Genomic DNA, 27,996 nt, shown 5'->3' on the forward strand with positions numbered 1-27,996 from the left:
TATTTTTTGTTTCAGCTTGTCTTGGAGAAATCTATTTGCAAAGGGGACAGAGGACTCTAGTGGTGGCTAAGTTTAGATTTTTTGATTAAAATAGTATAAAGTTCCTTTCCTGAAAACTTTACCTGCCTATCAGTCTGTATAATGGATTACAAACACATTTATACAGTACACCCAGTTATTTCATTTGAACACAATCATTTATGATGGCTTTAAGCTAGAAAAGTATGGTTGATGCATATAATAAACAAAGCAGGGCGGCACCTGTGGCTCAAGGAGTAGGGCGCCGGTCCCATATGCCAGAGGTGGCGGGTTCAAACCCAGCCCTGGCCAAAAAAAAAAAAAATCACAAAAAAAAAATAAATAAATAAACAAAGCATTTTATCTGCCATGTTCACCTAACAAGGATACTTCTGGACAGTTCTTTATATGGTATCATGTCCCAAAAATTCTCAGATAGCAAAGATGTGTGTTTTTACCTTGGGATATGAAAAGCAGGAAACAAACCTAAATGCCAGTCCACTAAAAAGACATACGGTGATAGTATTATCAGGATTAGCAAGAAGAATAAAAACAGACTTTTTAACCTTTTATATAGGATAAACTTTATATATGGGCAGTATTTAGTGGCATAACTGCTCCTAATTAGAATGATACAAAGGTAATAACATCAGCTAATACTTGTTGACTGCTGACTTTGTACAAGGCACTGTGTTAAACATTCCCTATATATTATCCCCTCTGGTCATCACCCCCCCAACCTCCTGGTGCAGATACTATTGGCACCATTTTATAAAAGAGGAAATTGAGTCTTGGAAAGGTTAGGGTAATTTTCCAGAGGTCTTTACATTTAGTGTCTCAGAGAAAGAAGAAATTAATGTTAATTTATAGTTTATGTAAATAAAATAATTGGATCCCTATTTTAATCTTGATGTGCTTTCTTAATTCTTTTTCTATAACTAGTATATATAAAGATATACCTGGGGTAATAATAGCAAATTATGTAGAAGGATGTGAAGTAATAGGCCTTCTCAATTCTAACTCCAAAGATCTAATCATTAAGTTTCTTGTGTATATTCCAGAAATTTTTTTATGTTATGCAAAAAAATGTTTTTACCGTATGCTTCAATAATTATAATATTAACTTACTATCCTCCACTTAAGTGAACACTTAAAAGAGTTTTTATTTGGCAGTAAAAATTAATACATGTACCCTGATCAAACTAAAACAAAATAAATTATTTCATATGCTGCTCAAAATAACTCATCTTTGCCTTCCATGACCTCTGGAAGTTTACTTTTACAGATCATAAAAATATTATTTATTCCTTCTTAGTTTCAGTAGTTAGGAGAATAGTATGATCATGTTTTGATCATTAAGGTTATTTGCCCACTCAGTTTTTAGAAAAATGCGAATGTTAATAACCATTTGCTAATTTAAAATGTTCGTAGTTTGTTTACCTGAAGCAAGAGTTTATCAAAGGCAATTAATATTGCTCTAACACAGGAAATTTTTATTAAAGCTATCCCAGACCTGAAAGTGTACTTGAAATTAAAGACTTAATTCTTTTGGTTTTTATTTGCCAACTCTACCAGGTTCAGGAGGTTTCTAAACAATTGCGTCAAGCATTTCAGTTACCTCGTAACAAAGGATAGCAACATTTAGTAGATCTGTTATTGGTAAATCTTGTTAACAGTGAAAAGAATGAATTTTATGAACCCAAATTTTATTTTGTGCTATATTCAAAAGATATTTGTTTGCTCCATCAGATTTCAAATCACGAGCCTGTGTGACATTTGTGTTTTGTAAGCCAAACCAACATTTATGGCTTTATTCAACCACCTGGTATAACTGTCACACCAAGATGCATTATAAAGATATTTGGAGTAGTAGGTTAGTAATTAACTAAAAAGACATGTAGATAGCAATTAAATTTGACATTATTGATATGGATGTAGGCAATATTCTTTGCATTTGTGGTAGGCCTTTATTTAGATAGACCTGTTAGGCCTTTTATGGAATACAAAACTCACTTTACATAATTAATGATAATTATTTAACTTTTAATTAAATTTACTGTTTAATTTTAAGGTATATGCACCATCCCCAAATTCAGATGACTTCAACCGTGAATCTCCTAGTTATCCATCTCCTAAGCCACCAACCAGTATGTTTGCTAGCACTTTCTTTATGCAAGGTAAGTACTACCAAATAGTTGTCAAATACTACCCATGTCATCCTTGTATTACCCAGTGTTCTAAAATACTGTGAGGAAAAAGAATGTCTATACAGATATTCAGACATTATTTATCTAGGCAATTTTTGGCTAAAGTAAATTAAAATTTAGCTTTTTCGTTTTCTAATTCTGTTGATTGCTGACTGCAATTTAGTTGGATTATCCAGCAAACCATCCAAGTGCCCATCCAGTATTGTTTGAATTTATAAAGAACTTAAATTAAGAAAAATAAGTAGAGCTCCTCTGTTTCATCTTAGAATTTAAATGTATGAAAGCTATTAACTTTAGTTTCCTGTTTAAATTATGGATTCATATCACATCTCAAATTACCAATATCAATAAAAAGCTTACATGCTGTTAAAAGAGTAAAACTTAGAAAAGTGTTGCATTTCCTTTAATTCACGTCTAGAAAATCATTTATATAAGTCAAATATAAATGACTGTTTTGGACTATGTGAAGCATTCATATGAGAGCAATAAATTATTACGTAAATGATTCCTTGGCTTTATATTTGGAAGTGAAGTCATTACTGACACTTTTCCTTTGAAGGCTGACTAGAAGATGGTCATTATCAACCATAGTACTTAAGTTTACTGTTACAGAAACTTCTTTATTCCACAGTTTCAAAACGTTAGTTATAATGTGCATTGTCTATTATGGATTAAGAATGTTTTTGTATATATCATTTAACAAAAAATTAAATCCAGCCTATCCCCAAATTTGAAATTTTTATTATCCTGCTTGATATGAATTTAGATTTTCCGAGGATTTTTATAATGACTTACCTATCTGCTATAGTTTAAATTATTTTTTCCAAAACTGTAAAGCTTATTCCTTATTTTAAAATAGTAACTTTGCAGTTTAGAGAGAAAAAAACTGGATAGGACACTAGGTTGGGAAAGGGAAGGAAAAATAGCTAAAGAGTACCCTTTGAATTTTTATAAGCATCATCAGAATAAAAGAATTAGCTAAGGAAATTTTTATATTTCTCTTTTTGTCTTAGATGGGACCCACAATTCTTCTGACCTTTGGAGTTCATCAAATGGGATGAGCCAGCCTGGTTTTGGTGGAATTCTGGGGACCTCCACTTCCCACATGTCTCAGTCCAGTAGTTATGGCAGCCTTCATTCACATGAGCGCTTGGTAGGCTATAACATATGACTAGAGTGCAACAACACTCTGTCTTCACTTGTGTCTCTTTTTAGATTACAAGTATAAAATTGGATTCTGCCAAAACTTCTGAAGTTTGAAGTATTACTTCTAGGCTTACTGCATTTACTATACCTTTTTAGAAAGTAAATGATAAAAGTAGCATTCATTAGCTGCTAATTTGTAGAGCTCTTCTGACCTATTATAGTAGTTGTCTATTGTGCGTATTATTTAGAAAACATATTTAATAGATGATGTCTCTTTCCTCCTTTTCCTAGAGTTATCCTCCTCACTCAGTTTCACCAACAGACATAAGCACGAGTCTTCCACCCATGTCCAGCTTTCATCGTGGCAGCACCAGCAGCTCACCTTACGTTGCTGCCTCACACACTCCTCCTATCAATGGATCAGACAGCATTCTAGGTGAGCTTTTCAGGTTGGCAAAACTTTCTAAAACCTAATTTGGGGATTTCAAGTGAACCCCGTATCTTTCAATATATTTTTTAGTACCAGGTTTAAAAATGAAAGAAAGGTAGACAAGAAACTTTTATTTCTATTAATACAGAAACTGGTAAGGAATCCATCTCTTAAGTATAACACATGCAAAGTATTTCCTGGTTTATTGTTACAGTTGTCAGATGACAATAGAAAAGAAAAAAGAAAGCTTAATTACTGCAAAAATTGTTAACTTTTTTCTCTTCTTGAAATGTCCAGGAACCAGAGGGAACGCTGCTGGAAGTTCACAAACAGGTGATGCACTTGGAAAGGCTTTGGCATCTGTAAGTATTGATTTTATACATTCTGCTGAATGCATTTTAACTGCAAATGCAGTGATTAGATTTGGTGAATGATAAGTGTCTAAAGGGTATAATTACAAAATCAGTTTCATTATATGTTTAGAACTATTCTGCCTTGTATTGATACACCTGCCCTTAAGTTAACTTACAAGAACACCTTTTCACCCCATCTCTACAATAAATGCCCTTTTTACTTCAATTTAAATATCTGTCTTTGTTTTAATGAATCAAGAATAGGTGAAGGAGGAGAAATTAGGCATGTTTCTAACCTTTCAATTTTTTTTAACTCAAAAAAGCTTTATTGTTTTAATTTCACTTTCTGACTATATGTTTCTGCCTTCAACATTTTGACAATGATTTTCAACTCCTTGTTAAAGAAAGCCTTGCTTGATTCTGTCATAAACAATTTCATACAGATGGAACCACCAGAGGTCCTGCTGACATTCTTTTTCATTTTAGGAAACCTCACAAGGGCTTCGTGCCTGTAGCACAGTGGTTTGTGGCACCGGCCACATACACCAAAGGTGGCAGGTTCAAACCTGGCCCAGGCCAGCTAAACAACAATGACAACTACAACAAAAAATAGCCAGGCATTGTGGCGGGCGCCTGTAGTCCCAGCTGCTTGGGAGGCTGAGGCAAGAGAATGGCTTACGCCCAAGAATTGGAGGTTGCTGTGAGCTGTGATGTCACAGCTCTCTACCAAGGGCGACATAGTGTAACTCTGTCTCAAGAAACAAAAAAAAAGAACCTCACAAGAACTTTAGGTCACACAGTACAAACCACTCAAAGTCTCCCAATGCACACTACATGCTGATTTTGGTTTTCCCAACCTTCTTGGTATAAAAGTAAACAATTCTATATTATCAGGGGTTTAGGACAGCCTAGTTTTGTTAAGAGACTCTATTGTAGGTCAGCCCACAATGGTACAGTAAATGCTGAAAAGAGGACAAAGAAGTAATGTTACAGCACAAATTACTGAGATTAATCACTAAGTCTATTTATTTTATTTATTTTAAATACATACTTAATGAGTGGTCCATTAAAATAGGTCAAGTGGAATGGAGAAAGACAACTCATTTACTCTTCTGATCCAGAGAATAAAATGCCTGTAAGAGGAGCTTTTCCAGTATGAAAAGTATTTTATGTACTTTTTTTTAAATTTAAGAAAAAAGCAAAGACAAAACATTAACTACAGCTGATTTAGTCAGAAGGCAGGAAATGAGAGCCTTCTCAAAAAAAAAAAAACAAAAAACTTTCTTTAACAAGGAGCCAAAAAGTATGTGGAAGAACTCATGCTAAAATCAGTAAAACTGATGAACTGATTAGAAAGAATGGTTTTTTCTTAAGCTGGTAGTTTATATCACATTCAGAACATTAGTGACAAAGCAGTGACTGTTTTAAAATATATGATTGTTAAAACAATAAAATTTCTTCTTTTGAATGCTAAAACTAGAAGAGAAATGTAGTCAGTACTCTACAAAGATTCATGATGAATCTAATTATTTAAAAGGGTCACTTGTGCTTTCTACTTTCTGAAATTTCTCTTTATTTTTTCCTTCCTTCTTTCCTTCCGAGCAATATGCCTGTTAGAATTCTCACAGAATTGCACAATGTCTTTTCATACCTGTGAAATGCTATTAACTCTGTCAAACATATGAGTTGCTGTACATATGAGTAGTCTGTGAATCATAGGAAGCAACAGTTGAACATTTAAGGAGATAAACCTCTTTATATATTGTTTCTGTAAATAAACCTCTACAATTGAGTATAAGCTTCTTGAGAAATGAAACCAAGTCATATCTATCTGCTGTATAGCAGAGCCCCACACAAAATGAAGCTCAGTAAAATGTTTGTTGAATTCAATTTTAGATCATATAATAGTGATGATAATAACAATACCTACAAAAACTATCAGGTATAATTTAAATCAGAGATCCTCAGACTTTTTAAACAGGGGGCCAGTTCACTGTCCCTCAGACCGTTGGAGGGTCAGACTATAGTTTAAAAAAAAAAAACAACTATGAACAAATTCCTATGCACACTGTACATATCTTATTTTAAAGTAAAAAAAGAAAACGGGAACAAATACAATCACACCACCTCATGTGGCCTGCGGGCCGTAGTTTGAGGATCCCTGATTCAAATGTTTACTGTGTAGTAGGTTTTATACTAAGCATTCACTTGCCCGTTTCATTTAATCCTCAAGAAAACCCTATAAGGTTGGCATTATTATCCCCACACTACAGATGAGGAACTAAAGTTTAAAAGGTTAAGTAACTTGAGCTCAGAAAGATTAAGTAGCTTGCCCTAGGGAATCACAAGCTAGCAAGGACAAAGCATATATATATTAGAACCCTGCTATGACTAGGTCAGACTCTGCTCATAACCACTGCTCCAAATGTGCAGCAAGAGGATTCAAGAGAATCGTCTTACCTTCTTTTGGACTTACTGCCACCCAATGAAAACTATATATTTAGGAAGAAATTTTTATTCTATACTGTTAAACCCCAAGGGCTCCCAGGTATTTAATTGGCTTGTCATATTCCTTCAGCTGATTCTGGGAAGAGTTTATTAACAAATTACTTCACATACGAAAAGGATGTATAACATTTGAACTTTCTTTTTTTTTTTTTTTTTTTTTTTTTTTACATTTGAACTTTCAATACCAGCAGTCTTTAAAAGTATCTGCATTTTGAGAGCTTTTTCCTTAAAAGTCATTTGTTTATTTTATTCAAGGAAGACGTCTATAAAGGAATGTTGGCATATAGGCAAGCAAAAATTTGTGATGTTCTCAGTGGCCCTTCAGGCTCTTTTTTGGTTACCGTTCAAGTCCTTGAATATCTTCCCTTATTATTAACAGCATCCTAACCAAACCAGGATGGCATTCAGAAAAGAAAATCCAAATTCACTATGAATGGAAGCCAGAGAAGAAATGTTTAATCTAGTTAGTGGGTGGGCTTTAGTTGTCATGGAAACTCAACTCTGTCATCCTGTGTTGTTACTAGGCAGGAGCAGTCAGGTCATTCCATAAATCATTTCTGTCATAGCTGATGGTGATGCATTCCATCTGCTCCATCACTGCATGCCATAGTCTGCACATTTCGGATCCCTTCCTTCAATCCATCTGCTGCTCCCCCTCAACCGGACACCTCCTTAAACACATTTTTTCTCTAACTTCCATTATAGACTTATATTTATACTTCAGTATATGCTTAGTGCTCTCAAAATGTATTGAAAAACAAAAACATTACATTATCTGGGGATAGGGAGGATTAGAAAAGATGAGGAGAAGGAACTTAATGAGGATTACATTTGAGAGTGTGGTGTGCATGTCAGAATTTTATGTTAAGCATTGCAGATCTTTGGAAATGATGGCTATGACTAGTTTGAAATTTTTAGTTCTTTAGAATGTGAAGTTTTTAAAACAACATTTCGTTTTAGATGGAGAAACATCATGCTGTTGTCATTAGAAATTAATTCTATTTCCCCAATTGTCTGATTTGTGTCTTAGAAGATCTTTCATGTGTAAAACATCAGAGGGTACAACCTTTGTTCTTCAGTTTAGGTATTAAAGCACACACAGAATACTATGTGATTAAACATGTAAGGCCAGATAATGCATTTGCAAAGGTTCCTTTATTTTAGGTTTAAGCCTGGATAATTGTGGTCTTAATCTCAGGATAGCAAGAAAGGGAATTGTACATGAAAGTGTTTACACAGAGTTCCCAAAGCTCTGTGGATTACGCATTAGTTTAGATAATAAACTAGGGTAGATAGAACGAAAGGAAAACCTGGGTATTCATGCCATTTCTAATGTGTTTCCCTGAACATTTGCCAGACAATAACCCTTTAAGATTGTGCCCATGGAGAGTTATATAGAGGAAGAAACATCTGGTTTATTTCAGTGCCTAATACCATATCAAAACACTTGGTCTTTAATTTAGAGGAGATCAAACAAGAGGACTGTTTAACTTTGTTGATTATATCAGACTTCTTTGTGATAATTTATGTTTTGATTTCTACCTTAGAGCAAGGGAAAAGTGTGTGTGTGTGTGTGTGTGTGTGTGTGTGTGTGTGTGTGTGTGTGTGTTTTAATCTGGATAGTTAAATGGTTAGTAGTCTCTAACAAAAGAAAAGAAATTCAGGGAAGTTGATGTTTAAAAGTAATTCATGAAATAAGTTTCTTTGTTCCTTAGACTCAATAACATTAGCATGATAAAGATTAACTGAAATGTGCACTGTAGTGTTTAAAAAATTGGGCTCTCAGTTCCTGGGTTGGGCTTGGGAACACTCCATTGTTTCTTTCTTGTCTGAGGCCCTTTTCATTAGCCTCTGGCTTATTGGCACCCTGCTGATTGGAATGGACCGTGACTGATAGGAGGAGGAGCCTCATTTGTTGCAGTAAAATGAGGCATATTACCCTTTAAGCCTGGCAGAAGGTATCGGGAGTTATTCATCATTGGTCATTTAACAGCATGAGGACCAGGGGTTGCATGCAAAATGAGTTCTTACTTTGTGTTTATGCTCAACACTCTAAATCACTCCTATCCCCATTTTTTAAGTGACTGACTTTTTTCTTCCCTTCAAGCATCATTGTAGGAGTTCTGTAAGCCGTAAAGTATGAAAAGAAATGTAATTCTTGATTTAAAATGATCTGTGTCAAATAAAGCCTGTTGTTAGAACTTTTTTAAGTAATACAGTTTCTATAGAATGAGTATAATTTGTTTGTAATGTGATGATTGAATGAACACCCAGAGATAAAGTTTGGTGATCTGTGTAACAGGGCCCGTGTTATCATGCCTTTGTAATGTTGTTGTAAATGTTGCACCTTCTCTCCCACATACACATACTTTTTCTGAAAGTAAGAAGAACAAGTCTTATAACTTGCAGAACTGTCTGTAAGTTCAGGAAAAATACTGGTATCAATTCTGTCTGTCGTCACTTTAACTGGCAAAGTACAACCAACAAAATGATGGATAAGTGGAAAAAATGGCTTTTTTGTACAAATGGAGGAGCTGCTTTTGGAAAAAATAACAGAAATGGTATATTTTTAGTGTTGCTTCTCCTATTTACATCATGATTTTTAAAAGCTCACACCTATTTTACAAACAGGCATTCCCTGAGTTATAACTATCCACTGACATTAGACTCGTAAAAAAAACTTATGAACTGGGGCTAAGACAGATAATAGGTAAATGTACCTGTTCCAACTTACATACGAATTCAGCTTAACAAACCTACAGAACTTATTTAATTTATAACCCAGGGACTGTGTAGCATCAGCATTTTGTAATATCATTTAAAGGTAGTAATCTCATATAACTCTAAAATATTAGCTCTCCTTATTTAACATAAAAGATCTTTACCCATTTCTTGACATGCTTAGAGACTGTTTAACTGTAGGAGCAGATTTGTCAGGGAAAATAAGGATTAGTAATCCATTTCTACCCTCAAAAATCTCACACTTCCCTAACAGTGTGATATAGACAGCTTAGCACGTCAATACTGATTCCCAGAAATAATGGAACCTTACCATATTATTGTTCTCAAAGCTTATACCATAAAACTGGAAATTATATGTGATCTTTATGAGAAACTTTTTCTCAACCCCGTTGGTAGGAGATTTAGTAAAATTTCTATTACTGACATCCATTACATAAATACCAAAATAATGGCCAGGTATGATGGCTCATGCCTGTGTGATCCTAACACTCTCAGAGGATGAGGCAGGTGTATTGCTGAGCTGAGGAGTTTTGAGACCAGCCTGAACAAGAGTGAGACTCTGTCTCTATTAAAAATAGAAAAACTAGGCTCAGCGCCTGTGGCTCAAGCAGCTAAAGGCGCCAGCCACATACACCTGAGCACAGGTTCGAATCCAGCCCGGGCCCACCAAACAATAATGACAGCTGCAACCAAAAAATAGCCGGGCGTTGTGGCGGGCACCTGTAGTCCCAGCTACTTGGGAGGCGGAGGCAGGAGAATCGCTTGAGCCCAGGAGTTGGAGGTTTCTGTGAGTTGTGAAGCCTTCTACCCAGGGCGACAGCTTGAGGCTCTGTCTCAAAAAAAAAAAAAAAAAAAAAGAGAAACTAGCCAGGTGTGGCAGTGCCTGCCTGTATTCTCAGCTACTCTGGAGGCTGAAGCAAGAGGATTGTTTGAGCCCAGGAGTTTCAGATTGCAGTGAGATATGACGATGCCACTGCACTCTACCCAGGGCTACAAAGTGAGATTCTGTATTAAATAAAATACAATAACCAACAAAATAATACTAAAATAAATGCTACCATTTACCAAGCCCTTTTTATATCTGTAAGTTGTATACCAGATTTCAAGTGTACTTTGTTTAATCACTCATGTTTTAAAATATATATATTGGTCACCAACTTATATAAGATAATGGCAGACAATGATGGATTGATTTCATGTTGGCCGATAAAAGATCCCTTTCTCCCTTCAGAGAGCTTATAGACAAGGATAGAACGTAAGACAGGTATGCCAGTAAGGAAAATGTAGAACACAGTGTGAAGGAAAAGAGCAAAGAGAAAGACAGTTTATTCTAAAAGTACACAAGAGGTGAAAATGACACATAAATTAGGAAATGACATTTGAGCTGAGTGTTAATGTGGTGAAGAGTTCCATCAGAGAGAAGATAAGACATGGACATTTTGAAAGGAGGACAAGCTGTGTTGAGAAAATGAAAAAAAAAATCTTGTTTGAATAAGGACACGTAGGTTCTGCCTAGATAATAGGATAGAAAGATATTCTTGTAACCAGGGTACGTCATTTTGGGTATTTTGTTTGTTTTGAGAGTCTCAGTCTGTCACCTTGAGATTGACTGCCATGGTGTCGTCATAGGTCACAGCAACCTTAACTCTTAGGCTCAAGTGATCCTCCTGCCTCAGCTTCCTGAGTAGCTGGGACTATAGGGCTACAAGTGCCTGCCCCAACATCCAGCTAGTTTTTCTACTTTTAGTAGGGGCAGAGTCTTGCTCTTCCTCAGGCTGGTCTCGAACTCCTGAGTTCAAGCAATCCACTTGCCTTGGCCTCCCAGAGTGCTGGGATTACAGGTGTTTTATTTAGCAGGCAACGGGAAGCATTCATTGTGTTTCTTCTAAACTATATCCTTGGACAGTGGTTTGGGATAAAAGACAAAAGTTATTAGAAATACAAAGATTTCAATAATCCAGGCATAAGCCGGATGTGGTGGCTCATGCCTGCAATTCCAGCCCTTTGGAAAACCAGAACAGGCAGATCACTTGAGCTCAGGGGTTCAAGACCAGCCTCAGCCAGGGCAAGACCCTGTCTCTAAAAAAATAGCCAGGTGTTGTGGCAGGTGCCTATAGTTCAGGCTACTCTACTCAGGACACTAAGGCAAGAGGATCATTTGAGCCCAAAAAATTGCGGTTGCTATGAGCTATGACACCATGGCACTCTACCAGGGGTGACAAAGTAAGACTCTTGTCTCAAGAAAAAATAATAATAATCCAGTCATAAGTTCAAAACAGCTTTAAAATGGTGTGATGGCAATGAGTGTGACATGTGCCTAACCCAAAAACATAAACAATTGCTGGTGTCTAGACAGGGAAGGATGGAGGGGCAGAAAAGAAGAGGAGAAAGAAACGCTGTTCTTGGTGGTTGTGTGAATAGTGCTGCTCCCCAAAGCAGAGGAGACAGAAAAGTAAGGATGGGAAAGATAGGAAGCCTGGGGTGATGACGCAAAGTTTGGGTTTGGACATACTGAGCTTGAGATGAAAGAAGAACTATGTCAGGATAGAGAAATCCAGCAACTAGTGTGAAGACAGAGATGTTTATTTAGGAATCATTCACCAAGATATGTTAATTGATGCTTGACAAAAAATAGTATTGCTAAGAGATGAAGTTTGCTGGTAAATAGGGGGAAAAAATAACTGAACTGGAACTCTGGGGACACCTACCTTTAAGGGAAGTGGAAGAATGAAAGAGATAGGGAACCTGGGTAAATGCAGCCAGAGACTGAAAACAATCACTTAAATAGAAATTCCTAGCAACGGTGATACCATTTATTCTTCCAACTGTATATTGAACCCCCACCTTTTATCAATACTGTTGTGGAATCCGAAGGAGTGATAAATAAGGCGAAGTCCTTCTGGTACTCACATTTTATTAGGGGAAAGGAAAGGGTAAGAGACAAGTAATAAATTTAGATGATGAAGACTATGATGTAAGCACTATGAAGAAAATAAAAGCAGAGGAGGGGGAAACACAGGGAAAGAATATAAATGTATTTAATACCACTGATAAGTACACTCAAGATGACAGAGATGGGTAATTGTGTATGTATATTTTACCTCAATAAACCTTAGAAAAAGAAAAAGCATGAATGTGTGACAGATAATGCTGTTCCTCCAATGCTGTTATTCCTTACAAATGAGGATTAAAAATCCGGGAGTTGAGATAGTTTATAATAACCATAGTTTTGCATAAAACTGAAGCTTTTCTTCTGTCTACTCACTACCAATTTTTTGACCCTTCCCTCCATTACCAATATTATAATGAGGACATATTTCATAAAAATAAGCATTAGCTTCTTATAAAGATAGAACTATTTGAACCTTGAACATAACAAATAGTGGTATAGCCGGGTGTGGTGGCTCAAATCTGTAATGCCGGAGCTCTGGGAGGCTGAGGCCAGTGGATTGCCTGAGGTTAGGAGTTCGAGACCAGCCTGAACCAGAGCCATAGTGAGATTCCCTCTCTGAAAAAAAACAGGCGGGCATTTGTTGGGTGCTTGTAGTCCCAGCTACTCAGGAAGCTGAGGCAAGAGAATCACTTGAGCCTAAGAGTTTGAGATTGCTGTGAGCTATAATGCAATGGCACTCTACCAACCGTGACAAAGTAAAGACTCTATCTTTTAAAAAAAAAAAAGAATAGTGGTTTACAGTGATAAGGGGGTGTATGTTTTTGTTAAAGTTAGATGACCTTCCCTAATTTACTTACACAGTAATAAATAAATCAGTGTATGCAAGCTACAGGGAACCAAAATGTAACCGTTAGCTAATTTTCTCAGATCCCGTGATATCTTTTTTTTAAACAGCCTCAAGCTATTGCCCTGGGTAGAGTGCTGTGGCATCACAGCTCACAGCAACCTCCAACTCCTGGGCTTAAATGATTCTTTTGCCTCAGCCTCCTGAGTAGCTGGGACTATAAGTGCCCGCCACAATGCCCAGCCCTTTTTTTTTATTTTTTTTTGCAACTTTGCCAGGGCCAGGTTTGAACCAGCCACCCTTGGTATATGGGGCCAGCATCCTACCCACTGACCCCAAGCACCGACCAGTATCTTATTTTTAAAAATGAAATAAAACTATGTTAATGAAGAGACTCGCAGAATTTTGTTTTACATGAACATGTTCCAATAACTGGCTTGTTCAGATCCTACCAAAACATTATCCTTGAAAACAGTGCTGAGACTCTGAGACCCTTATGTGTCACAATTCAGGCTCTTTAAATTCATTGGAGTTCTTGTTCATAGCAAGATTATTTCTATTGCATGAATCTGCCCTCAGAAGTCATTTCCTTTTTTAAAAATGTTTGACCACATTTAATCCATGTAAGTTGATTTGTCTGCACTAAGTGCTGAGATGCAAAAATGATTTATTATGCCTATTATAAGAATAGGATTGTCTCAAAAGAGCTCCCTTAGTGGGTAGGCCTTTGGAGCCTGGATTAGGGAGAATTTTTAAATATTAGATAAACCGAGATAAACTTTGTCACTGTTTATGACAATATAAAATGTATATAAAAAATATTGCAACAAAACTTTTTGCCAGGCTCGGCCCCTATAGCACAGTGGTTTCGGTGCCAGCCGTATACACCAGGACTGGAGGGTTTGAACCCAGCCTGGGCCAGCTAAACAATGACAACTGCAACAAAAAATAGCCGAGCGTTGTGCTGGGCGCCTGTAGTCCCAGGTACTAGGGAGGCTGAGGCAAGAGAATCGCTTAAGCCCAAGAGTTTGAGGTTGCTGTGAGCTGTGACACTACAGCACCCTACCCAGGGCGACATAGTGAGACTCTGTCTCAAAAAAAGAACTTTTAGCCAGAATATTAAATTTATGTATCCTAATATTTTGCCCTCTTTAAAGTAGATCTATTGGGAAATGAAGTTCACAAGTCAATTTAAAAACACTTCTTAAAGCACATCAGGTTTTTTCCCACTTTTTTTTAAGAGTGGTAAAGTATCCTTTGAGAATAAGTTTAATTTTCTGACAAGCTAAAACTGACAAAAATGTGGTTGGTCAAAATAACTTTTTAAGTGAGAGATAAGTGGTAACTCTTTTAAAAAACTTTTCTTTGTTTTCTCAACTATTTTTAAAGACAGAAGATAACAGTATTCTGAGGTGATTTTTTTTTTTTTCCTGGAGACAGTCTCACTATGTCACCCTTGGTAGAGTGCTGTGGCGTCACAGCTCACATCAACTCAAACTCCTGGACTGAAGCAATTTTCTTACCTCAGCCTCCCCATTATCTGGGACTATAGGCACCTGCCACAACACCCGGCTGTTTTTTGTTGCAGTTGTCATTGTTGTTTATCTTGCCCATGCCAGGCTCTAACCCGCCAATCTCGGTGTATGTGGCTGGCACCCTAACCACTGTGCTTTAGGCGCTGAGCCTGAGGTGATTATTTTTATAAGATACCACTTATGTAGATTGTATATTCTAGAATGATCGTTCAATTTTCATATTTGTTAACTTTTTAGTCACTTCTCATTTTTCTGTTCTAACAATTAAAAACTAAATTATTTTCAATTATAATAAAATAAATATAATTTTATTCCTCTCATTACAATATATAGGATACCTTCTAATCATGGTTTTAAAACAGACTTTTGTGATTTTTGTATAATTCTAAAATTGATGAGAAAATTTGTTACTCGGAGTCTTAGAAATGGCAGTTTATAGATTATGAAAATAATTCTATGTGAATGTATTTGTGTTTTGCTATTGTCTTATTGATGGATGTATCACTCTTGTTTTCTGATTAGATTTATTCTCCTGACCACACCAGCAGTAGTTTTCCATCAAATCCATCAACACCAGTTGGATCACCTTCACCTCTCACAGGTAGGCTTCTCTTTTCTCTAATAACTACTTTATAATATGTGTGGGACTACTTAGATATGTTAATAGCTCATTTATTTTTCAGTAAAATTCAGTGAAAATTTATGAAAAATCGGGCGGCACCTGTGGCTCAGTGGGTAGGGTGCCGGGTCCATATACTGAGTGTGGCGGGTTCAAACCTGACCCCGGACAAACTGCAACCAAAAAAAAAAAAAGGAAAAAAAAAATAGCTGGGCATTGTGGCGGGTGCCTGTAGTCCCAGCTATTCGGGAGGCTGAGGCAAGAGAATCTTGCCTCAGCAACCTCTTAAGCCCAGGGGTTGGAGGTTGCTGTAAGCTGTGTGACGCCAAGGCACTCTACCGAGGGCAATAAAATGAGACTCTGTCTCTATTTAAAAAAAAAAAAACGAAGAAGAAAGAAATTTTATGAAAAATCATTTCGATTTTGATGTAGGGCAGTGCCCGTAGATCACTGGGTAGGGTGCTGGCCACATACACTGAGACGGGCGGGTTGGAACCCTGCCCAGGCCAGCTGAAACTCCAACAAAAAAAATAGCTGGGCATTGTGACAGGCACCTGTGGTCTCAGCTACTTGGAAGGGTGAAGGAAGAGAATCGCTTGAGCCCAAGAGTTTGAGGTTGCTGTGAGCTATAACATCATAGCACTCTACCCAGGGCAATAACTTGAAACTATCTCCAAAAAAGAATAAAAAGCATGTAGTTTTGGTTTGGTGGCTCCCACCTGTAGTCCAGCCTAAGCAAGAGCAAGACCTCTGTCTCTACTAAAAATTGAAAAATTAGCCAGGTACTGTAGAGCTACTTGGCAGGCTAAGGCAGGAAGGTTGCTTGAGTCCAAGAGTTTGAGGTTGCTGTAAGCTATGATGGCACCACTATACTCCTGCCTGGACAACAGAGGGAGACCCTATCTCAAAAATGAAGAGAACAAAAGGCCTGGCACCTGTAGCTCATCGGCTAGGGTGCCAGCTACATACACTAGCGGGTTCAAACCCGGTCCAGGGCCTGCCAAACAACAATAACAACTACCACCAAAAAAAATAGCTGGGCGTTGTGCTGGGCACCTGTAGTCCCAGCTGTTTGGGAGGCTGAGACAAGAGAATCACTTAAGCCCAAGAGTTTGAGGTTGCTGTGAGCTGTGACACTACAGCACTCTAATGAGGATAACATAGTGAGACTCTGGCTCAAAAAAAAAGAGTAAGTGGGCTCGGCGCCTGTGGCTCAAGCGGCTAAGGCGCCAGCCACATACACCTGAGCTGGCAGGTTCAAATCCAGCCTGGGCCTATCAAACAACAATGACGGCTGCAACCAAAAAATAGCCAGGCGTTGTGGCAGGCGCATGTAGTCCCAGCTACTTGGGAAGCTGAGGCAGGAGAGTCGCTTGAGCCCAGGAGTTGGAGATTGCTGTGAGTTGTGATGCCATAGCACTCTACCCAGGGTGACAGCTGAGGCTCTATCTCAAAATAATAATAATAAGTGAAAAAAATAGAAAGCATGTAAACAGAGCTTTCCTCTTGAGTTCACTCGGGAGACTACTGAAATAACTTGTTTTGAATTTTAAAAATTTCCTTATTTTTGATATAATTTATAAGAATAGCTATTATCACAGACTAAAAATAAGTGTAGGCAATTGAGATGAAAGTAAAATAGAAGGAGCAAAATCAAAAATTTCTGTAAGATACAAAGTAAATAGGGGCCCGGCATGGTGACTTATCACATCTATAATCCTAGCACTCTGGGAGGCTGATTACCCAAGCTCAGGAGTTCAAGACCAGCCTGAGCAAGAGTGAGACTCCGTCTCTAAAAACAGCTGGGCATTGTGACAGGCGTCTGTAGTCCTAGCTACTTGGGAGGCTGAAGCAAGAGGATCACTTAAGCCCAAGAGTTTGAGGTTGCTGTGAGCTGTGACACCACAGCACTCTACCTGGGGCAACAAAGTGAGGCTCTGTCTCAAGAAAAAAAAAAGCTATAAAGAAAATAATGAAAAAAAAAATTATAAGAGCACATAAAATAAATAAAAACTACCTGTATAAAAGTATATGTAACTTATTTCTTCTTTGTTTGCCATGTTAGACTCAGGCAGGAGCATTAGCTCATGCTTATAATTCTACTACTCTGGGAGGCCAAGGCAGGTGGACTACTTGAGCTCAGGAACTCGAGACCAGCCTGAGCAAGACTGAGATCCTGTCTCTACTAAAAATAGAAAGACTAGCCAGGCATCATGGTGGGTGGCTAAAGTCCCAGTTACTCAAGAGGCTGAGGCAAGAGGAACTCTTGAGCCCAAAAGTTTAAGGTTGCTGTGAGCTATAACTCCAAGGCAGTCTACCCAGGGCAACAGAATGAGACTATGTATTTATTTATTTATTTATTTATTTATTTTAGAGACAGAGTTTCAGTTTGTCACCCTCGGTAGAGTGCTATGGCATCACAGCTCACAGCAACCTCAAACTCCTGAGCTCAAGCGATTCTCTTGCCTCAGCTTCCTGAGTAGCTGAAATTACAGGTGTCCACCACAATGCCCAGCTATTTTTAGAGATGAGGTCTCACTCTGGCTCAGTCTGGTCTCGAACCTATGAGCTCAGGCAATCCATCCACCAAGGCCTCCCCGAGTGCTAGGATTACAGGGGTGAGCCACCGTGCCTAGCCACACCTGAGTGTGAGACTCTTGTCTCAGAAAACAAACAAAAAGACTCGTATGTAAGAGTTAAAGATGAATAACTATTTCTACTAGATGGTTTGTTTTTGTTTTTTAGACCAACTAAGTTATTACTATGTCACATACATGTAAAAATTCCTAGAGGTGATGTAGCTTTTCTGCTAAGGAAAAGAACTTTGCATGAATGGGATGAATATTGTTAGTGGCTCAAATTTACTTTATTTTTTCCTGAATTTTTTTTACATTAGTTCGGATAAATTCTATATACTACGCTAAGGTATGAATTTGTTGAAAAACAATTGTTTTAGTAACTGAGAATTTTTTGATTTATTAGGAATAAATAAAATTACATGAAAATTTTAATATCTATCAAGCTATAATTTTAAAACTTTAATTATATTTTTCTGAGCATTATTTGGAGAAAAACTTTGCTGAGGAAAAATTATATTGATTTGTTTTGAGGAAAAAACATTAGCAACTGGGTAAAATTGCCATATTTTTCCAATGTAACAATTGACCTCAGAAATAAAGCCATCAGTTAAGTCCATGTGGTTTTGTTTTTTGTTATTAAGCCTTTTTGAATTGCTCAGGGTTTCTGAAAATCAGGGCTCTTAGATGTCAGGCCCCTCACTGTCACCTGTGTTTTGTGTGTAGGCTTGTGACTTTGCTAAGAAGCATTCCAGTGTGGAAATGATGAACTGCTGGCAGCTGCTTTCAGCTATTAGCAGGCTCTGCCACTTTCTCAGACACCGTGGCTTCAGCTGTCTAGTAAAAGTTGAACAGCTGTTCTCCACATAGACAAGACCATGAAAGACCCATTGACTTAAAGTTGTTGTTTAACAGAGCTGAAATTACAGGAAGAATGATGTAACTTTAACCCTGATCACCCTCCTGGCACTGCTTTACTGAAATTATCAGTGTCAGTTTGGGAACAGCCTTTTTCACTTTTTCATCTGAGGTAGCCGAGTGAGCCTTCACTATGTATTCTCACTGCCTGTCCTCTTCTACCTAGTAAAATACCTATGCTACCAAAGTGTCCTTTGGTTTTCATTAACAATGGGGAGGAAGGCAGGCCACAGCAGAGCTCAGCCATCTATGAAGAGGGGACATTAGTGAAATGGAGAATCAGAAACTTAGACATTTGTTTGTTTGTTTCTGTGTGTGTGTTTGTTTTTGTAGTTTTGGGCAGGGGCTGGGTTTGAACCCACCACCTCCTACATATGGGGCCGGCCCCTACACAGGAGCCACCCAGAAACTTAGACATTTTTCAAAAAAAATAAAGATTCCCAAGTAGAATCTCAGATTTCTTTTCTCCATCTTTGGTGTTTAATGAATGATATTCTCTTTTTCTTTTTAATTCAATGGGTTAATGAAAACTGGACTGTTGAATTGAAGGTGTTAACTATCTTTTTCGATTCAGCAGTCATAATCAAAGAAAAGCACTTTAACTTATCCTGCCGAAACAGCAAGTCAGACTTGATTTTATCCAGGTGCATCTCTCCCATGTTCTGCATCTGAGGCTTCCTTGTCTGCACTTCCTCTACACACACACACCATAGTAGAGCAGAGATGAGATGGAGAAAAAGGAGGAATAAACAAAAGCACTATAACAGAGTTTTCACTGTCAAAGGAAAAGAGAAGAAAAACGAACCAGAGTGCCTATGTATTATGTGGGAATCATTTGTGCCCACTGTGTGCTCTCTACACTTGCCTTACTCCTTATGCCTAAGAAGTAGGCAGACTCAGCCCAGGCCTTGTAAAGATAGATACCAAGAGCAGAGCTTACACAGGCAGCTTATAAAGACATCTTATTTAAATCCCCATTGTTTTCTTTGGGAACTTCTCAGGCCACAGACCATACATTTCTACCTAGAGGATGCTCAGGAGGAAGATTCTGTGATGTTGTATTAGTTCAGATGCTTTAGACCCAAAGGAAAAGAAACTCTCAGCCAGGTTGAACACTAAGTTTTTTTTATCTTGTGTGACAAGAAGCCCCTAGCATGGTGTAGCCCCATAACAGGACTCCTGCTCTACTTCTTTGCAATTCCTCCTCAGGCTGATATCCAGACAACAGTTCAGAAAAGGCTCATGTCTTCTTTGTCTTTTAAGAATCTTTTTCCAGAATTCCTCTTTAATAGCTCTGTCTCATAGGCCTCTTGTCTCGTCGGCCAGCACTGGATCTTGCAATAGAAATGGTACCACTGTATTTGTCTTAGCATCAGGATTTATCCCAAGAGCTAAGAATAGAAATACTCCCTCCTGGGAAAGAATAGACCCACCTGAACAAAATCAGGGCTCTCATAACAAGGTACAAGAGAGGAACTGCCATGTCTGCTATAGTCATTGTTTAGGAAAAGACACAGCATTTAACGCTAAGAACAGTGTGTTTACTAAGAAAACAGAAAAGGCAGAAAAGCAAAACCTCTTCTGCCTTTCTTTGCTTCCTTCTGGAATATAAATGAATAAAAGTTGAATAATTGCTGTATTTGATAGCTGTCCTCAGAGCATTCACAGTAAAAATAAAAAGAAAGAGAAATCCTCAGTTTAGCCTATTTTAATCAATGAGATATTTATTATCTGTCATAATGCCTGGGGTCAGAACTAACATCTGATGTCAAACCATTTTCAGTCTAGTGGAGAAAATGAGATAAATACTTAAAAATGGAGCCATCCAAATTTACTCTAAACTAGTGGTTAGGATAGGTTTCTTGAAGAAGAATAGGGTTTTTAAAGGAGGAGAAGGAGCTTTAATTAATTGGTAGTGTAAATCAACCAGATCTAACCAGAAGTTAGGTCCACTAACTCCTACTACGCATGAAACTTCTGTGCCTACCTTTGAGTTTTACAGCCATAGTAAACTTCTGTGACCTAACTGTCTTATACAACTATCCGGTCATCCCCTTTATGACCAATAACATGAATTTTTGAAATGACATGGTAGGGTTATGAAGTAAATATAGCTTGGCATTTGTATGAAGTTCAAATGGATATCAGTGATTTAACCCTGTTAGATTCTATTTTATTTTTTTGTTTTGTTTTGTTTTTTTTATTGTTGGGGATTCATTGAGGGTACAATAAGCCAGGTTACACTGATTGCAATTGTTAGGTAAAGTCCCTCTTGCAATCATGTCTAGATTCTATTTTAACTAAGTATGTTACATTAAAACAGCCTAGTCTATAATAAAAGCAGTTTAAGTATATGTTTATTTTTTCCAGTTTAAGGGATTACATTTTTATTTTTTTCAGTTTAAGCAATTACATTTTAATAAACCTTAGTAAAGTTTATTGATTTTACTATCAAAAAATTAGGTAGATGATTTATTTACCTGAGTAACTTGCTACTCACATCTGATTCCTTAATATAAAACTAGTGAAAAACTACAGAAACTGCCTATTTTTCAAAGCCAGTGAATGCTGATAGTTCTGAGATGTTTTGACATAAAATGTGTGTTAATATGTCATGTAAGTGGCTTGGCGCCTATAGCATACTGGTTACATCGCCAGCCACATGCACCAAGGCTGGTGGATTCAAACCTGGCCCCAACCAGCTAAACAGCAATGACAACTGCAACAAAAAAACAGCCAGGTGTTGTGGCAGGTGCCTGTAGTCCCAGTTCCTCGGGAGGCTGAGGCAAGAGAATTGCTTAAGCCCAAGAGTTTGAGGTTGCTGTAAGCTGTGATGCCATGGCACTCTACCAAGGGTAACTCTGTCTCCAAAAAAAAAAAAAAAAATTTCATGTAAGCTAAGTAAATTAATGATCAGGCTCCTATCACAGGCTGATCACCCAAACAGGTTGGAGGAGGAGTAGAACGAAATGATTTAAAAGTAAAATACTATAAGCATTAAGGGAAAGAAATTTTTAAAAAATAATTTGCAGTCTTTTTCAAAATAGGTTATGATTAACCCTACTTACATAAAATTCATAATTCTGCATCAGTACTTAGAAAACACTAATGCACTGAAATTATTGGTAAAGTGTTGGCTGGTTGTTTTTATGTGTGAATTCTTCATATGTCCACTTAGTGAGTTTTTCTGGTTGAGATACTCTACTTGTTAATTATAAAATTAGCCCACAAGCTTCTGTTTCAGTGAGTAATTTTAGACTATCCATAATTTAGTTGTGTATTTGATTTGTGATTACATTTGTATGTCTAGCAGGAACCCTTTAATGGTCCTCAAAATAATTTGTTTATAATTTGCTTATAAGTAAAAAAATTCTTTGAAGTAAGTACCTAACATAATTTTTCCTCGTGATTTCAGTATTTAAAATTTTTTTTATAATCATAACAGTAGGCATATAATTAATTGTGGATCTAATCAGGTTACTGAGAACCTGTGTATTCAGCTTTTCAACTTGCAAAATGTATATGATTGATGAACATAGAATTATTAGTTTATTTAGTAATTAAATGGTGTTCAGATAAAATGAACTATAATAGTTCCAGTTTACCTTAAGTTTTTCTAAGATAATAGGTAAGTTGTAGTGTTACATTCTGTAGCTTCCTAAAATACGCCAAATTGAACTGCAACACCAGGCTTGTGGAATATAATTAAAATTTTTTTTTTCTTTCTTTTTTTGAGACAGAACCTCAAGCTGTCACCCTGGGTACATAGTGCCGTGGCATCACAGCTCACAGCAACTTCCAACTCCTGGGCTTAAGCAATTCTCTTGCCTCAGCCTCCCAAGTAGCTGGGACTACAGGTGCCCGCCACAACGCCTGGCTATTTTTTGGTTGTAGTTGTCATTGTTGTTTGGCAGGCCCAGGCTGGATTCAAACCTGTGAGCTCTGGTGTATGTGGCTGGTGCCTTAGCCACTTGAGCTACAGGTGCCTAGCCACAATTTAAGTTTCATCTAGCAATAAGCCTTGAACTTCCAGCTTTAGATTTCTAATATAATTCATGTTGTCCCTGAAGCTTTTATTGAAAACAATAATATATATTTAATTGAGTGGCCTTTATTATTTTCTGTAAATTGCTCATTTTCAGAATCATAATCATGAAATAAAGATTTAGGTCACTTGTTTTGTCTTTTTCCTTTAAACGTTATTTTGCATTCTCCCCATCGTAAGAATTAATTCTTTTATTTTTTGTAATGGATTTTTCCTTTTTATTCTTTGTACTCAACTTGTTTAATATATATTTTTTCTTTTTTTTTTTTTTTTTTAGAGACAGAGTCTCACTTTGTCACCCTTGGTACAGTGCTGTGGTGTCACAGCTCACAGCAACCTCCAGCTCTTGGGCTTAAGCGATTCTCTTGCCTCAGCTCCTGAGTAGATGGGACCACAGGCACCTGCCACAACGCCCAGCTATTTTCAACTTGTTTATTTTTTTTTCACTATTTTTATTGTATTTCTATTTTTCTAACATCAAAGAATAAACAATACTAACAAAAGTTTCTATGATATTTTTTTTTTTCATTGAGACAGAGTCTCACTTTGTCACCTACCACAATGTCCAGCTATTTTTTGGTTGTGGTTGTCATTGTTGTTTCACAGGCCTGGACCAGGCGCAAACCCACCAGCCTCAGTGTATGTGGCTAGTGCCCTACTCACTGAGCTATGGGCGCCGAGCCTACAATATTTTTCTAATTAAATAATCTATTTTGGCGTAAGCCAGCCATGGTGGCTCACGTCTATAATCCCACCAATTTAGGAGGCTGAGGTAGGAGGATGGCTTGAGTTCAGGAGTTCAAGACCAGCCTGAGCAAGAGCAAGACCCCCATCCCTACTAAAAATAGAAGGAAAAAAAAAAACTAGTCAGGCATTGTGGGGTGTTGTGGTGAGGCACCTGTAGTCCCAGTTACTCGAGAGACTAAGGCAAGAGGATCACTTGAGCCCAAGAGTTTTAGGTTGCTATGAGCTATGACGCTACGATACTCTAGTCAGGGTGAGACAGTGAAAATCTGTCTCAGAAATGGATGGATAGATGGATATTTTGATTTGCATTGTATGTATAAATCGTTTAGGGAAATTTTTTTTTTTTTTTGTAGAGACAGAGTCTTACTTTATGGCCCTCAGGTAGAGTGCCGTGGCATCACACAGCTCACAGCAACCTCCAACTCCTGGGCTTAAGCGATTCTCTTGCCTCAGCCTCCCGAGTAGCTGGGACTACAGGCGCCCGCCACAACGCCCAGCTATTTTTTGGTTGCAGTTCAGCTGGGGCCGGGTTTGAACCCGCCACCCTCAGTATATGGGGCCGGCACCTTACCGACTGAGCCACAGGCGCCGCCCCAGGGAAATTTTTTAATAGATGATCCCAAGTATATTTGCAGTCATTTGAAATCGGTTCATCTGTGCATTGCTAAAGGTACTCTCAGTTAATATTAAGCAACATGGCTTTATGAATATGGGATCTTATCTATGTTTATACTGCTGTTTAGAAATGCTACTTATCATCAAGACATTACTCCTTCCTTCCCCAAAAAGCATATCAGTTGATAGCAACCAAAATGCCCTTCAATGAGGTGATGATGGTTAAACAAATAATGATTTATATTAATAGAATCAAGGGCATACAAATGTAGTCATTGATAGTATTATAAAGACTATATAAAATCATGAAAGGTGAGGGACAGAATAAAAAAGTACATTGTAAGTGCATTTACTCGAGGTATGTATGCACGTGAACAAAGTCTAAAGAATATATAAATATACAAGTAGTTGTGTTTTAAAGTATTTTTTTCTCAAGCGCCCTTCATTGTTTTATTAATAATGAAAGATTTTTTCAATGTGTTAAGCTATAGGTAGCTAGAACTATGCTAAAGTATGAACAAAAATAATCATGTAAATCTACTTTCAGTTATTGAGTATCTTTACCCTTTCCTTCAGAACATTATCAAGATCACTGAGTTAACCCAGGTGCATGGGTGCTTTTGGGTTTTAACAGGTACCAGTCAGTGGCCCAGACCTGGAGGGCAAGCGCCTTCATCCCCAAGCTATGAAAACTCACTTCACTCCCTGGTAAGAGCCTCTTATCTGATTCCTTGGAGTCTGTTTTGTTTTTCTTTTTTTTTTTTCTATTGTTGTTGTTTAATAAATCTTGTGTAACTATGAAGAAACAGTAGGATAGCATTACACACGAATTCTTTGCTAACAAATGGTCTGATTTAGTTGAAATTGTAAGACACATTGAGTGTCTTTTGCCATCTGTGCTTTAGGGCATCAGGCTTCTGGTGTCAGGACAGCTGGTGTTAAAATAATAGTGTGATGGGATTTTTGTTTCTTTAACAAATCCAGAACTTAATTTTTTATACTTTTATGTTTACATAAAAAAGAAAGCTTTTTAAAAAGACAAGTAAAAGCAGGGCGGCGCCTGTGGCTCAGTGAGTAGGGCGCCGGGTTCAAACCCAGCTCCGGCCAAACTGCATCAAAAAAATAGCCGGGCGTTGTGGCGGGCGCCTGTAGTCCCAGCTGCTCAGGAGGCTGAAGCAAGAGAATCGCGTAAGCCCAAGAGTTAGAGGTTGCTGTGAGCCGTGTGACGCCATGGCACTCTACCCGAGGGCGGTACAGTGAGATTCTGTCTCTACAAAAAAAAAAAAAGACAAGTAAAAGCAAAGAAAATGGTTATATTTATTCTTTTTTATATGATGATACTGTATATAATTTATTACATTTCCATTAAAAATTTTAATGTAAATATCAATGATTTTTGTCACAAAATTGTTATTTTGTGTGTGTTCTTATAGAAAAGAAATGTGCAAATCATGCAAGCAAAACATCTTTTAACAAATAAAGCGATAAAGGAGGCTTCTAGGTACTCAAAGCATAAAGAATTTGTAGTAGAATGTTAACTACTGTTACTTTTGTATGATTACATTTGTTACCCAGAATTAAAAGTATAATAAAAGCGAAATAAGTATGATTTGATAGAATGCTAAGTCATGCTCTCATTCAGTAAATTCAGGTTGCAGATAGACATGTTCTTTTTCTGTGACTAACAGAACATTTTAAATGGAAGGAAAGTTTTCTTCTCATGTATTTTGTAAGCAAATATAAGCAATGTGCTAATAACCTTGTGACTTCCCTGTTGAATCCCAGCCTTCTCATACCTTAATACAAGTAGTTCTCTCAGGTCTCCGCGTTAACTTTACTAACATGTTATGCTGACATGCACATCAGCTATTTCCTCATCTCTTTTGGAGTTAATCTTAACCTGTGCTTTGCCTCCTGTTCTGTCTTGACTTTGCCAGAAAAATCGAGTTGAGCAGCAACTTCACGAGCATTTGCAAGATGCAATGTCCTTCTTAAAGGATGTCTGTGAGGTACTATTTCTTTTAGATGGTGCCTTTTTTGTGTTTCAAATAATTATACTTCCCATTATTCATTTAAAATCTTCAAGCTATACAGACTCCAGTTTTTTAAAATCAAACTATTTACCATTTCAGTTTTTGTAACAGTATATAGGAATAGACTTTTGTCTCTTGTGTTGTTGAGAATGATCCTTTTAAAACAGCTCTACTAGCATGTGCTTTTTATTTTTAAAATTCTAATATGTTTGTGTATAGGGCGTGTGTATGTCCACAGATAGACAATGTCATATCTTCATTTTTGTCAAAGAATATACATGAATGAGTTCCCCTTGAGACAAAATTACAACTTGTTTGTTGGTTTTGAGGTCCCTTCCCCCACATTGCCATCATTGAGAAATCAGTATTCGAAGTATAGATTATCCTTGTTTATCAACTATAATATTGCTATAGGACCAGGCATGGTGGCTCAGGCCTGTAATCCTAGCACTCTAGGAGGCCGAGGCCGGTGGATTGCCCTGAGCAAGAGCGGGACCCCACCTCTAAAAATAGCTGAGCATTGTGGCGGTCACCTGTAGTCCCACCTGGGAGGCTGAGGCAAGAGAATCGCTTGAGCCCAAGAATTTGGGGTTGCTGTGAGCTATAACGCCATGGCACTTTACCAGGGGAAATAAAGTGAAACACTGTCTCAAAAAAAAAAAGAAAATTATTGACATAGTAGCCTTTATCTTTTCTAGAAGCAAAAAAGGAACAACCTCATGGTAGATAAGTAAATTCATCTTATAAAGCAGTGATTTGTTTCTGAAGCTGTAAAAATTTGTAGTCTACATACAGATAGCCATTCTTTTTTTGTTGATTTGTAGTGCAGATAGTTGCTTTTGAAGCTATTCAATACTGCATTTCACATGTTATCTTCCACATATCCAAAGTAGGAGACATAGCAACTTAATGAATTTAACAGATACCCCCAGTAACCTCCGTGGTTTTTTCAATCCATACAGCAGTCTCGAATGGAGGATCGTTTAGACAGACTGGATGATGCTATCCATGTGCTGCGGAACCATGCTGTGGGACCTTCCACAAGTTTACCTGCTAGTCACGGTGACATACACAGTTTATTGGGACCATCCCATAACACACCAATTGGAAGCCTCAATTCAAACTATGGAGGATCGAGCCTTGTTACAAGCAGTAGATCAGCTTCATTGGTAAAATAGTGCTTATCTTTTTTGTAGTAACCCCTAAAGCTTATATTTTTTGTAGTAACCCCTAAAGCTTATATTTTTCATGAAGTCTTTGGGAAAGAGGGTCTTTCTTTTTGAAAGGGGAGTTAAAGAGTGGCTTTTAAGCATTTCCTTTACTGTCTTGGTAGGGTCTTTGGTTGAGTATTGGCCCATAAAATCCTACTATGACCATGTGCTGAATGCAGAAATTTTCTACAAAGATCATTTTAGCTTAAACTTGGATTTTTTCCAGATGTGTAATAATTGGCACAAGAGTTTTTGCCTTGAAATAGTGAGCAGGAGGTCTGTATAGTAAAGCCATAAAGCAAGGCTGAATCTCAAGGGTTCTGGTCTAAAAATGTTGTTTATTACGATTTGAGGCCGGCCTTCAGCAGTAGAAAGAATATGAAATTCTAATTTGTACATGTCCAAATTTAAACTTTATTCCTAAATGAAGAAAAAATTGAGGGGGGCAGGTTTGAGAACGACTATAATTTAAGTAATAAAGAAGGGAAACAATTTTAAATTAATCCCCAAAGAAGATAAAATGATTCAAAACATGGTAATTTTCTGTAGGGGAGAA

General features: G+C 37.4%; 1 protein-coding gene across 8 annotated transcripts in view; it reads left to right on the plus strand.

Annotated features, from left to right (window-relative positions):
* TCF12 (transcription factor 12) overlaps positions 1–27,996 on the plus strand; it is a 410,397-nt gene that overhangs the window by 345,389 nt on the left and 37,012 nt on the right. For 4 of the 8 annotated variants that reach the window (XM_053593152.1, XM_053593153.1, XM_053593157.1 and 1 more), the window contains 8 exons: positions 2,090–2,195; positions 3,239–3,378; positions 3,663–3,807; positions 4,099–4,163; positions 15,199–15,277; positions 24,831–24,904; positions 26,134–26,205; positions 27,192–27,398. In XM_053593152.1, the coding sequence (XP_053449127.1) occupies positions 2,090–2,195; positions 3,239–3,378; positions 3,663–3,807; positions 4,099–4,163; positions 15,199–15,277; positions 24,831–24,904; positions 26,134–26,205; positions 27,192–27,398 (888 nt within the window). The remainder of the gene's footprint in view (positions 1–2,089; positions 2,196–3,238; positions 3,379–3,662; positions 3,808–4,098; positions 4,164–15,198; positions 15,278–24,830; positions 24,905–26,133; positions 26,206–27,191; positions 27,399–27,996) is intronic. The other 4 variants (XM_053593155.1, XM_053593156.1, XM_053593159.1 and 1 more) reach the window with 1 other exon arrangement.

Source organism: Nycticebus coucang, chromosome 6, assembly GCF_027406575.1.
Source record: "Nycticebus coucang isolate mNycCou1 chromosome 6, mNycCou1.pri, whole genome shotgun sequence".
Lineage (NCBI taxonomy): Eukaryota > Metazoa > Chordata > Mammalia > Primates > Lorisidae > Nycticebus > Nycticebus coucang.